Source organism: Phocoena sinus, chromosome 2, assembly GCF_008692025.1.
Source record: "Phocoena sinus isolate mPhoSin1 chromosome 2, mPhoSin1.pri, whole genome shotgun sequence".
Classification (NCBI taxonomy): Eukaryota; Metazoa; Chordata; class Mammalia; order Artiodactyla; family Phocoenidae; genus Phocoena; species Phocoena sinus.
The window spans coordinates 38,134,554-38,148,374 of NC_045764.1; the positions used below are offsets into that span (position 1 = coordinate 38,134,554).

At 37.5% G+C, this 13,821-nt stretch overlaps 1 protein-coding gene across 1 annotated transcript in view; it reads right to left on the reverse strand.

Annotated features, from left to right (window-relative positions):
• Positions 1-13,821, reverse strand: part of TICRR (TOPBP1 interacting checkpoint and replication regulator) — a 51,854-nt gene that overhangs the window by 20,571 nt on the left and 17,462 nt on the right. The window contains exons 9-15 of the mRNA XM_032623853.1: positions 13,559-13,656; positions 12,415-12,508; positions 12,245-12,324; positions 11,838-12,074; positions 11,228-11,321; positions 9,568-9,625; positions 6,382-6,528 (exon numbers count right to left, since the gene is read on the reverse strand). Of these exons, the coding sequence (XP_032479744.1) occupies positions 6,382-6,528; positions 9,568-9,625; positions 11,228-11,321; positions 11,838-12,074; positions 12,245-12,324; positions 12,415-12,508; positions 13,559-13,656 (808 nt within the window). The remainder of the gene's footprint in view (positions 1-6,381; positions 6,529-9,567; positions 9,626-11,227; positions 11,322-11,837; positions 12,075-12,244; positions 12,325-12,414; positions 12,509-13,558; positions 13,657-13,821) is intronic.

Here is a 13,821-nt window from a genome sequence, read left to right on the forward strand (position 1 = left end):
CAGCACCACCAAACCAGCTTTACAACAAATGATAAAGGAACTTCTCTAGGCAAGAAACACAAGAGAAGGAAAAGACCTACAATAACGAACTGAAAACAATTTAGAAAATGGGAATAGGAACATACATATCGATAATTACCTTAAATGTAAATGGACTAAATGCTCCCACCAAAAGACACAGATTGGCTGAATGGATACAAAAACAAGACCCTTATATATGCTATCTACAAGAGACCCACTTCCAACCTAGAGACAAATACAGACTGAAAGTAGGGGATGGAAAAAGATATTCCATGCAAATGGAAACCAAAAGAAAGCTGGAGTAGCAATTCTCATATCAGACAAAATAGACTTTAAAATAAGGACTATTAAAAGGGACAAAGAAGGACACTACATAATGATCAAGGGATCGATCCAAGAAGAAGATATAACAATTGTAAATATTTATGCACCCAACATAGGAGCACCTCAATACATAAGGCAAATACTAACAGCCATAAAAGGGGAAATCGACAGTAACACATTCATAGTAGGGGACTTTAACACCCCACTTTCACCAATGGACCGATCATCCAAAACGAAAATAAATAAGAAAACACAAGCTTTAAATGATACATTAAAAAAGATGGACTTAATTGATATATATAGGACACTACATCCAAAAACAACAGAATACACATTTTTTTCAAGTGCTCATGGAACATTCTCCAGGATAGATCATATCTTGGGTCACAAATCAAGCCTTGGTAAATTTAAGAAAACTGAAATTGTATCAAGTATCTTTTCCAACCACAATGCTATGAGACTAGATACCAATTACAGGAAAAGATCTGTAAAAAATACAAACACATAGAGGCTAAACAATACACTACTTAATAATGAAGTGATCACTGAAGAAATCAAAGAAGAAATCAAAAAATACCTAGAAACAATGACAATGGAAACATGACAACCCAAAACCTATGGGATGCAGCAAAAGCAGTTCTAAGAGGGAAGTTTATAGCAATACAAGCCCACCTTAAGAAACAGGAAACATCTCGAATGAACAACCTAACCTTGCACCTAAAGCAATTAGAGAAAGAAGAACAAAAGAACCCCAGAGTTAGCAGAAGGAAAGAAATCATAAATATCAGATCAGAAATAAATGAAAAAGAAATGAAGGAAACGATAGCAAAGATCAATAAAACTAAAAGCTGGTTCTTTGAGAAGATAAATAAAATAGATAAACCATTAGCCAGACTCATCAAGAAAAAAAGGGAGAAGACTCAAATCAATAGAATTCGAAATGAAAAAGGAGAAGTAACAACTGACACTGCAGAAATACAAAAGATCATGAGAGATTACTACAAGCAACTCTATGCCAATAAAATGGACAACCTGGAAGAAATGGACAAATTCTTAGAAATGCACAACCTGCCAAGACTGAATCAGGAAGAAACAGAAAATATGAACAGACCAATCGCAAGCACTGAAATTGAAACTGTGATTAAAAATCTTCCAACAAACAAAAGCCCAGGACCAGATGGCTTCACAGGCGAATTCTATCAAACATTTAGAAAAGAGCTAACACCTATCCTTCTCAAACTCTTCCAAAATATAGCAGAGGGAGGAACACTCCCAAATTCCTTCTATGAGGCCACCATCACCTTGATACCAAAACCAGACAAGGATGTCACAAAGAAAGAAAACTACAGGCCAATATCACTGATGAACATAGATGCAAGAATCCTCAACAAAATACTAGCAAACAGAATCCAACAGCACATTAAAAGGATCATACACCATGATCAAGTGGGGTTTATTCCAGGAATGCAAGGATTCTTCAATATATGCAAATCTATCAATGTGATAAACCATATTAACAAAATGAAGGAGAAAAACCATATGATCATCTCAATAGATGCAGAGAAAGCTTTTGACAAACTTCAACACCCATTTATGATAAAAACCCTGCAGAAAGTAGGCATAGAGGGAACTTTCCTCAACATAATAAAGGCCATCTATGACAAGCCCACAGCAAACATCATTCTCAATGGTGAAAAACTGAAAGCATTTCCACTAAGATCAGGAACAAGACAAGGTTGCCCACTCTCACCACTCTTATTCAACATAGTTTTGGAAGTTTTAGCCACAGCAATCAGGGAAGAAAAGGAAATAAAAGGAATCCAAATTGGAAAAGAAGAAGTAAAGCTGTCACTGTTTGCAGATGACATGATACTATACATAGAGAATCCTAAAGATGCTACCAGAAAACTACTGGAGCTAATCAATGAATTCGGTAAAATAGCAGGATACAAAATTAATGCACAGAAATCTCTGGCATTCCTATATACTAATGATGAAAAATCTGAAAGTGAAATCAAGAAAACACTCCCATTTACCACTGCAACAAAAAGAATAAAATATCTAGGAATAAACCTACCTAAGGAGACAAAAGACCTGTATGCAGAAAATTATAAGACACTGATGAAAGAAATTAAAGATGATACAAATAGATGGAGAGATATACCATGTTCTTGGATTGGAAGAATCAACATTGTAGAAAAGACTCTACTACCCAAAGCAATCTATAGATTCAATGCAATCCCTATCAAACTACCACCGGCATTTTTCACAGAACTAGAACAAAAAATTTCGCAATTTGTATGGAAACACAAAAGACCCCGAATAACCAAAGCAATCTTGAGAACGAAAAAAGGAGCTGGAGGAATCAGACTCCCTGACTTCAGACTATACTACAAAGCTACAGTAATCAAGACAGTATGGTACTGGCACAAAAACAGAAAGATAGATCAATGGAACAGGATAGAAAGCCCAGAGATAAACCCACGCACATATGGACACCTTATCTTTGATAAAGGTGGCAGGAATGTACTGTAGAGAAAGGACAGCCTCTTCAACAAGTGGTGCTGGGAAAACTGGACAGCTACATGTAGAAGTATGAGATTAGATCATTCCCTACCACCATACACAAAAATAAGCTCAAAATGGATTAAAGACCTAAATGTAAGGCCAGAAACTATCAAACTCCTAGAGGAAAACATAGGCAGAACACTCTATGACATAAATCACGGCAAGATTTTTTTTGATTCACCTCCTAGAGTAATGGAAATAAAAACAAAAATAAACAAATGGGACCTAATGAAAATTCAAAGCTTTTGCACAGCAAAGGAAACCATAAACAAGACCAAAAGACAACCCTCAGAATGGGAGAAAATATTTGCAAATGAAGCAAATGACAAGGGATTAATCTCCAAAATTTACAAGCAGCTCATGCAGCTCAATAACAAAAAAACAAACAACCCAATCCAAAAATGGGCAGAAGACCTAAATAGACATTTCTCCAAAGAAGATATACAGAATGCCAACAAACACATGAAAGAATGCTCAACATCATTAATCATTAGAGAAATGCAAATCAAAGCTACAATGAGATATCATCTCACACCAGTCAGAATGGCCATCATCAAAAAATCTAGAAACAATAAATGCTGGAGAGGGTGTGGAGAAAAGGGAACACTCTTGCACTGCTGGTGGGAATGTGAATTGGTTCAGCCACTATGGAGAACGGTATGGAGGTTCCTTAAAAAACTACAAATAGAACTACCATATGACCCAGCAATCCCACTACTGGGCATATACCCTGAGAAAACCAAAATTCAAAAAGAGTCATGTACCAAAATGTTCATTGCAGCTCTATTTACAATAGCCCAGAGATGGAAACAACCTAAGTGTCCATCATCGGATGAATGGATAAAGAAGATGTTGCACATATATACAATGGAATATTACTCAGCCATAAAAAGAAACGAAGTTGAGCTATTTGTAATGAGGTGGATAGACCTAGAGTCTGTCATACAGAGTGAAGTAAGTCAGAAAGAAAAAGACAAATACCGTATGCTAACACATATATATGGAATTTAAGAAAAAAAAAACGTCATGAAGAACCTAGGGGTAAGACAGGAATAAAGACACAGACCTACTAGAGAACGGACTTGAGGATATGGGGAGGGGGAAGGGTGAGCTGTGACAGGGCGAGAGAGAGGCATGGACATATATACACTACCAAACATAAGGTAGATAGCTAGTGGGAAGCAGCCGCATGGCACAGGGAGATCAGCTCGGTGCTTTGTGACCGCCTGGAGGGGTGGGATAGGGAGAGTGGGAGGGAGGGAGACGTGAGGGAAGAGATATGGGAACATATGTATATGTATAACTGATTCACTTTGTTATAAAGCAGAAACTAAGACACCATTGTAAAGCAATTATACCCCAATAAAGATGTTAAAAAATAAAAAAATAAAAAGAATTGGGGGGACTTCCCTGGTGTTGCAGTGGTTAAGAATCTGCCTGCCAGGGCTTCCCTGGTGGCGCAGTGGTTGAGCGTCCGCCTGCCGATGCAGGGGACACGGGTTCGTGCCCCGGTCCGGGAAGATCCCACATGCCGCGGAGCGGCTGGGCCCGTGAGCCATGGCCGCTGAGCCTGCGCGTCCGGGGCCTGTGCTCCGCAACGGGAGAGGCCACAACAGTGAGAGGCCCGTGTACCGCAAAAAAAAAAAAAAAAAAAAAAAGAATCTGCCTGCCAATGCAGGGGAAACGGGTTCAAGCCCTGGTCTGGGAAGATCCCACATGCTGCGGAGCAACTAAGCCCGTGTGCCACAACTGCTGAGCCTGCACTCTAGAGCCCGCAAGCCACAACTACTGAGCCCACATGCCACAACTACTGAAGCCTGTGTGCCTAGAGCCCATGTTCCGCAACAAGAGAAGCCACCACAATGAGAAGCCCATGTACCACAATGAAGAGTGACCCCCATTCGCCACAACTAGAGAAAGCCTGCGTGTAGCAACGAAGACCCAATGCAGCCATAAATAAATAAATAAATAAATTTATTTTTTAAAAAAAATTGGGACTTCGCTGGTGGTCCAGTGGCTAAGACTCCATGCTCCCAATGCAGGGGGCCCGGGTATGAACCCTGGTCAGGGAACTAGATCCCAGATGCTGCAACTAAGAGTTTGCATGCCACAACTAAAGATCCCGCGTGCCACGATGAAGACCAAATGCAGCCAAAAATAAATTTTAAAAAATGGATATCATCAAAATTAAAAATATTTTATGTATCAAAGAACACTATCCAGAAAGTGAAAAGAAAACCCAACAGATTGGGGAAAAAATATTTTCAAATTGTATATCTGATAAGGGGCTGGTATCTAGAATATATAAAGAACTCTTACAACTCAACAGTGAAAAGACAAACAACCTAATTTAAAAATGGGCAAAGATTTCTCCAAAGAAGATATACAAATGGCCAGTGAGCACATGAAAAGCAACTCAACATTAGTTATCAAGGAAATGCAACTCATAACCACAATGACACACCACTTTACACCCACTAGGATGAGCAGAATCAAAGAGGGACAATGGAAGGTGGTGGCAAGGATGTGGAGAAATCAGAACCCTCATACACTGTTAGTGGGAATATAAAATGGTATAGCCACTTTGGAAAAGTCTGGTAACTGCTTAAAAAGTTAAACATAGAGTTACCATATGACCCAGCAATTTCATTTCTAGGCATATGCCTGAGAATTAAAAATGTGTCTACACACAATCTTATATATGAATGCTTACAGCAGCATCACTCACAATAGCCAAAAGTAGAAACAACTTAAATGTCCACCAGTTGATGAATGGGTAAGTAAAATGTAGTTTATCCTACAATGGTATATTATTGTCAATAAAAAGAAATGAAGTACTGAGACGTACTACACCATGTACAAACCTTGAAAACATTATGCTAAAGTAAAAAAAAGCCAGTTACAAAGACCACATAATATGATTCCTCTTAAAAGAAATATCCGTAAGAAATCTATAAAAACAGAAAGTAGACTGGTGGTTGCCTACAGCTGGGAAGACTGGAAGAAATGGAGAGTGACTACTAATGGGTAGGTACAGGGCTTCTTTCTGGAATGATGAAAATGTTCTGGAATGTGTCATGATGGTTGCACAACTTTGTGAATATACTGAAAACCACTAAAAGTTGATTTTATGATACATGAATGGTCTCAATTATAAAAAAGCAAAAACAACCCCAACACACCGAAAGACTAGAAAATTGCTAGTCACTATCTTTCGTTTTTGTTTAATTGGTTTTATAAAATAGATGTTTGTCTGTTGTCTGTAGGGATAACTAGAAAGGGAGGAATGAGAAAAACCAGGATTAATTCTTCATCTAAACTTGGAGGGAGAGACCCCAAGTGGAAAATTAACTGATGGTAACCAAAGAGGAGAGGAAAACATGAGATTAATGAGCTTCTGCAACAAGAGTCTGGAGACCGGTTTGGGTCCAAGAATCCCCTTCTCGTGGTTACCCTAAAATGTAGTACCTTTGGTCCTCTTGAAGTTGTCAAGTTTATACTCTAGACCTTCCACAGCTGACACAGAATGGCTTCTAGGCAACCCCCGCTTTACAGATCTCTTTGAAGGAGAAATCATTTCCTGGTTGAAGAGATTTCTTCGAACTTTGGTCACTTCTGAAAGCATTAAGAAAAAAAGAAAGTCAAATATTATCATTAATAAAAGCCACATGTGGGAAAAGAAGGATATCCAAAACAGAGAATCTGCTTGCGGAAACTATTTTACAGGCTGACTGCTATATTCACATTTACTAATAGGATTTCCTTAAATAGTACACTCACATGGTATATCAAAACTATTTACTTCCCTGATGGCGCAGTGCTTAAGACTTCACGCTCCCAACGCGGGGGGCCTGGGTTCGAGCCCCGGCCAGGGAACTAGATCTCACGTGCATGCCGCAACTAAGGAGCCTGCCTGCCACAACTAAAGGAGCCCACGTGCTGCAAATAAGACCTGGTACAACCAAATAAATAAATATTTTTTTTAAAAACTTAAAAAAATTTTTTTAAAAACTACTTACATTTATAAATTTAATATAAACCGAACCTTTCAGGAATACAAGGAAGGCCCACATCACTTAAATTAGAAGTTTTATTCACTGTAAAATGGACATAATCCTCAAGTAAGAGGTTGGATAATGTAAATCATAGTCCTTTTAATATATCCCAGTATTACGATATTTTTCTCACATTGGAACTTTTTGCTGCTTTGTATTTCAGCATCAAGCAGAGAAACTGTTCTTTTCAATCCCAGAGATTTCATTTTTCTTCTTTTGAGTATTTTACTAATTTGCTGGGATACAGTAGTCCCTCCCTATCTGCAGTTTCACTTTCTACATTTTCAGTTAACTGCAGTCAACTGCAGTCTGAAAATATCAAATGAAAAATCCCAGAAATACTTAAGTCATAAGTTTTAAAGTTGTGTGTCTTCCTGAGTAGTGTGATAAAATCTCATGCCATCCTGCTCTGTCCCACCAAAAACATGAATCATTCCTTTGTCCAGCATATCCCACCCGTTAGGCACTTAGTAGCCAGCTGGGTTATCAGATCGACTGTAGCAGTATAGCAGTGCTATATTCAAGTAACCCTTATTTTACTTAAATACTTTTTGTGTCCCAAAGCACAAAAGTAGTGATGCTGGCAACCTGGATATGCTGAAAAGAAGTCATAAAGTGCTTCCTATAAATAAAAAGTTTCTCAACTTAAGGGAAAAAAAAATCGTATGTTAATGTTGCTACGATCTATGGTAAGAGTGAATTGTCTATCTGTGAAACTGTGAAGGAAAAATTCACGCTAGTTTTGCTGTCACAACTCAAACTTCAAAAATTATGGCTACAATGCATGAAAGGGCTTAGTTAAGATGGAAAAGGCATTAAATTTGTACAAGATATTTTGAGAGAGACCACATTCATGTAACTTTTATTATAGCATATTGTTATAATTGTTCTATTTTATTATGGTATTAACTCTTACCATGCCTAATTTATAAATTAAACTTTATCATAGGTATGTATGTATAGGAAAAAACATAGTATAGGGTTTGATACTATATGAAGTTTCAGTATCTGAGGGTATTGGAACGTAATCTCTGTGGATAAGGGGGGAACTACTATATTTTAAATCCTCTTCCTAACTCCAGAGCATGAGAGTTGTAACCATCTAGACTCAGAGTTAGGAAAAATAGCTGAAGAGTCAGGAAATACTTGACAAAGCTAGCAGGCTAGCATTTTAATTTTAATCTTAAGCAAGATGGCCTGGTGGAGGCTACTCAAAAATTCACTAAGAGGAAAAAAATTCTAAGAGCAAGTCACTTAAATAAAAACCAAATAAACCAGGATCCACAAACTGGGAGGAGCCTTTTTTACCCATCAATGACATAAACATTAAGGACGCCAATAATGCACACCAAAGTTTCAAAAAAATGTTTCTCTATCTCCATTATAAAAGCCTCTGTTACCTGCCTTAGGCTGTCTATGAAACCGATTTACGGCCTGACAGCCAAATTTGACCTGTTATTTTCCATTTTTCCCAAATTTTGGAGAAGTTTAATATCTATAGAAAATTTCAACATAGAATCATGGTGACTTCAGTGGTGGCTCAGTGGATAAGACTCCACGCTCCCAATGCAGGGGGCCCAGGTTTGATCCCTGGTCAGGGAACTAGATCCCACATGCATGTTGCGACTAAGAGTTTGCATGCCACAACTAAGGAGCCCGTGTGCCGCAACTAAGGAGCTGGCGAGCTGCAACTAAGACCCAGCACAACCAAATAAATAAATATTAAAAAAAAACCAAGACCAAAAAAACACACATAGAATTGTCACTAAAATTCACCAACTGTCAACATCTGTTTTCTCCCTCCATCTCTCTCTCTACGTTTGTACAACTGCCCACCCCAGAACGCTGGAGAGTGAGTTGCAGACATCACAACTCTTCAGTTTCCTGTATTTCAGCATGTATCTCCAAAGAACAAGGGCATATATCTAAACCATCTTCAAATTTCCTCTCATCGTCTCAGTAATATCCGTTATAGCTTTTTACCCTACATTTAAGACCCAAGCAGGGATCATGTAGTGCACTTATGTCACAGTTAAATTCCTTTTATCTAAACCAGCTCCACTGCCTCTTTTCTTTTTCGGCTTTCATGTTAATGGCATTAAAAAAATATTTTAGGGCTTCCCTGGTGGCACAGTGGTTAAGAATCCACCTGCCAATGCAGGGGACACGAGTTCGAGCCCTGGTCCGGGAAGATCTCACATGCCACGGAGCAACAAAGCCTGTGCGCCACAACTACCGAGCCCACGTGCCTAGAGCCCGTGCTCCACAACAAGAGAAGCCACCACCATGAGAAGCCCGCACATTGCAAGAGTAGCCCCCGCTTGCCACAACTAGAGAAAGCCCACACACAGCAATGAAGACCCAATGCAGCCAAAAATAAACAAACAATAAATTAAAAAAAAATTTTTAGACCAGTTATTTTACAAAATGCAGTATTTTGAGACCATGTGAACATCCTACTCCTCCAGCACACAGTATATGGACCTATTTCATAAACCAACAATTACACAAAACTATAATTTTTAACTATATGCAACTGCTTAAATATATGTAATCAAAATAAAACTGTCACTGAGTACAACAAGGAAACAAAGTATACCTTGTACCGTTTCTTTCTCTGGGGGTGGAGGCAGCTGAAGAATAGGGTGAGAATTCTCCTGAAAGATGAGAAAATCCAATAAGAAAATTTAAATAGGAATTCATTTAAAAGAATAAAAATTCCACAAGAAACCCTTTGATCCTTGCAATTCCACTTGTAGGAATCTGTAACAGAAATAGTTGTAAAATGCACAAAAATAGGGCCTGGAAATATACACAACAAACTGTCATCAGCGATTACTTCTGAAGAATGGATGGTGAAGAGGCACTAACATTTAACTTTATATAATTTCAACTTTTAAACGATGTTTCTGTATACCTTTTATAACTAAAACATCAGGGAAACCCCATAATATTAGAGGATGGCTATACACTCTTAGGAACATCTCTGTATAAAACTGCTATTTGGGGACTTCCCTGGTGGTCCAGTGGTTAAGACTTCGCGCTTCCACTGCAGGGAGCACTGGTTCGATCCCTGGTTGGGGAACTAAGATCCCACATGCCGTGTGGCGTGGCAGAAAAAAAAAATACCCACCTGCTATTTATTTGCTATTATAGTAGAGGATTCAAGTGCCTAAACTCAAATGGCATCTAAACAAGAGAATTGTTTTTAAAGATTTTGTTGCTGTTTTTTCAATTATGCCACTGCAATCATTAAAGAATAAACAGCCAAAGAGGAGCAGAAACTTAACAAATGATATTCTTTTTTAACCAAAATCAAATCCTGATCTCAGTAAATCTGGTCTTAAAGAAGTTAACTTTCTAGGCCAATCTGAAACAAGTTTTCCAAAAGGAGTGCTAGAAGGGACTGCTAATCGTGTAAAATCTAGTGAGAGAGGTGGTCTGATACCTTTTGGACTTCATACTCTCTGAACAAAATCTCCAAGATATCTAAGATTTGCATCTTATTCACTCATATAAGAAAGTGAACACCACTAACTCTTCCAAAGAAACCCCACCTCCAGTACTAAAGCACAGCTATAAATCTCTAGAAACAAACCACTATTGTAATGATTAATGCTTCTAAAGCTAGTTCTCCTAGAATTTTAACTCTTCTCATAATTCATGCAGTTCAAAAGTTTCAATGCATTTTTTTGTCTCTCTCCTTCTCTTAGTAAGACATTAATTCTACTTAGTAAATAGACTCCAGCTGGATTTCTTTTTTTTGCAACCATCAAGTCCTAACATCTACTGCCACAGAAAAATAATTACCACCTGGCTTCATGACTTTTTTTGTTTGCTTTTGTAACTTGTTATTGATGTAAAACATACTTACTGAAAAGTACTTTCTGATACACAAAGTCCTATTATGATTGTACACTATTTTTCAATGGCTTCTTTTGCTTATGTTATTATTTCATAAGTTTTCTTAACTACATTAAAGATTTTGAATTAACTTATTCATTCCTAACTTTTACTATTTTTTTCCCCTTAATATTACCTCTGTCACACTTTTGGGAAAAATGATTAATATTTAATAAATTTATATTTCTTTATTCCTTAGATTACAGTTGTAGACACATTCATAAAAATACCTAATTTTATTTCTGTATCCTCCAATGCTCATTTCTTAAAAGTAAAGACACCGTGTTTCATTCTTATTTATTGTATGAACTCATGCCCAAAGTGATACCACTTTCTATCTCCTGGAAATGACTTACATTTTTCGTAGCTCTCTTGGATACTTTGGGAATTTCAATTTGTCGCAGATTTTGTGAAACCTCTGCAATGCTTTTATGTCTTATTGCATTTTTCCTTTTAAAAATAGAAACAGTCAATATACACTGAATACAGGTTACAGCTAGTTATATCAGAATGGAACTAGAGTTTAAAATAAAACACTTAAATAAAAGTCGGTTATCTTGAGGTTGGCCTGAACTTACAGTAAAACAAGTCAATCCCATAATTTCTAAAAGTAACAACTATAAATTTAACTAGTTATGAACAATGTAGAGCATCATGGAAAATATACAAAGTAAGCTGAAACCCTAAGCTTACCTCATGGAAGGCTCCTAGTTCTTGGAGACCCCATGTGGAGAGTCAAGAGGGGACTGTGACTACACAATACAAGACTATATGTTCCCCAGATAATATAAAGAGTGTCAGATGCTCCTTGTTAAGAACTCTAATAATTGGCTTCTGTGATTCAGACATAAGGGCAACTACTAATTCCATAAATTATAGACAAAGACAACTGGACTATGGCTTAAACATACCCTATACCAGAACTGTAACAGTACAAGTAATTCCTTTAATTCCTTGAGCTCCTACCTTCTCTTCTTAGCTGATCTGGAACGAAGCTCCTCCAGTTGGTCAGATTCAGTGCCACCCGACACTGACCTATGAGCATTTGACGTAAGAGGCACAGAAAGGGGTGATTTGCTCTCCTGCGTCATGGAGTCATCACTGATAAAATCTGTAGGAAGGACACCAGCCAGCTTCTGAGGAATCACAAATCCTAGGCTGTGGTAAAGATTTCCAAGTATCTTTGGGATTGAATCAATATACCTGTGGAATAGATTGATTAAATATGGAACAGTCAGTCACCATTCCACTCTCTACTCCCTTCCTCACCCAGCATGAGAAATAGTCCTTACAATGCTACAATTCTGAGACAATACCTATATAAGTTCTTGGTAAAATAATTTTAAATTTAAATTAGTAGTCATCAAACTTACAATTCCAAAATTTCTTCCAGAAACTTTGCTAGGTATGCCGAATCTTCAGTTAAACACACCATGCGCAGCAAATCTGTCACCTGAAGATTTTAGAAAATTACCACATGGCCTCTGCAGGAAGCTGAATGCATCTACAGCACATCCCCAGTGGCACTAAGCAGCATACTTGCCTCCTCCACTACTTGCTCCATTTCACCTATATGTTCATATACTGAAGGGCACTGCCGACACATCTCCAAATGAAGAAATACCTGGAGCTGGCACCTTGAGAGAAAAAAAAAAAGCTTGGTTATATCTGCTTTGAGTGTCACTTAACTGAAATGAAAGTTCCTTCCTTATGCAGAGATCTGTTTACATAAGAAACAACAACCAAAAAGAAGAGCCATTGCTTTCTAAATAGCAATATGGTTATTAGGTAAACAGGTGCTGCAAACTGAACATTAGAACGTTATAGAGAATCAGCTACAAAAGCCTCTTCAAGCAACTGGCAATCTATTTTAAACTGATATATACTCAGCCATTGAAAAGAAAAATGAAATAATTCAATCTGCAGCAATAGGAATGGACCTAGAGATTATCATACTAAGTGAAGTAAGTCAGAAAGAGAAAAACATACATCACTTATATGTGTGGAATCTGAAATATGACACAAATGAACTACCTATGAAACAGAAACAGACTCACAGACATAGAAAACAAACTTATGGTTACCAAAGGGCAAAGGGCAAAGGGCGTGGGGGAGGGATAAATTAGCAGTTTGGGACTAGCAGATACAAACTATATTATATATAAAATAGATAAACAACGACATTGTAAAGCAACTATACTCAAATAAAAACTTTTTAAAAAAGATAAATAAGGTCCTAGTGTGCAGCACAGGGAATTATATTCAAGATCCTGTAATAAACCATAATGGAAAAGAATTTTTTAAAAATGAAAAATTAAATTGATACAAGTAAATCTTGGGAGCTCTGTTTTGGAGTAATGGTTTAAAAAAAAAAAAAAGGGGGACTTCCCTGTTGGTCCAGTGGAAAAGAATCCACCTTACAATGCAAGAGACGTGGGTTCAATCCCTGGTCAGGAAACTAAGATCCCACATGCCGCAGGGCAACTAAGCTCACACGCCACAGCTACTGAGCTCGTGCACCTCAACTAGAGAGCCCATGTACTCTGGAACCCGTGTGCCACAACTAGAAGGAAGCCCACGCACTGCAAGGAAGAGCCCGCATGCTACAACTAAGACCCGATGCAGCCAAAAATTTTAAAAATCATAATAAATAAATCTTTAAAAAAATTAAAAAGGTAGTTAATTACTCTCTGACTTTATCTTCTTTATCCAGTTTTCCTACATTCTGTCGAAGACTTTTGCTAGTTTTCAAGAGGTTGTTTCTTACTTGATGTAGGCAGTTCATCTGAAAATACAAAATTACATAGGAGAATATTAATATTAATGCTTATCATTATTTCTAATTTCTTCACAGCTGACTAATGCCCTAAGAAGGGAAGTACATCCTCTTTCTTTCATTTGAATGAAAAATAGTGTAATATTCTTTTATATTTTTTAAAAGAACATGTAG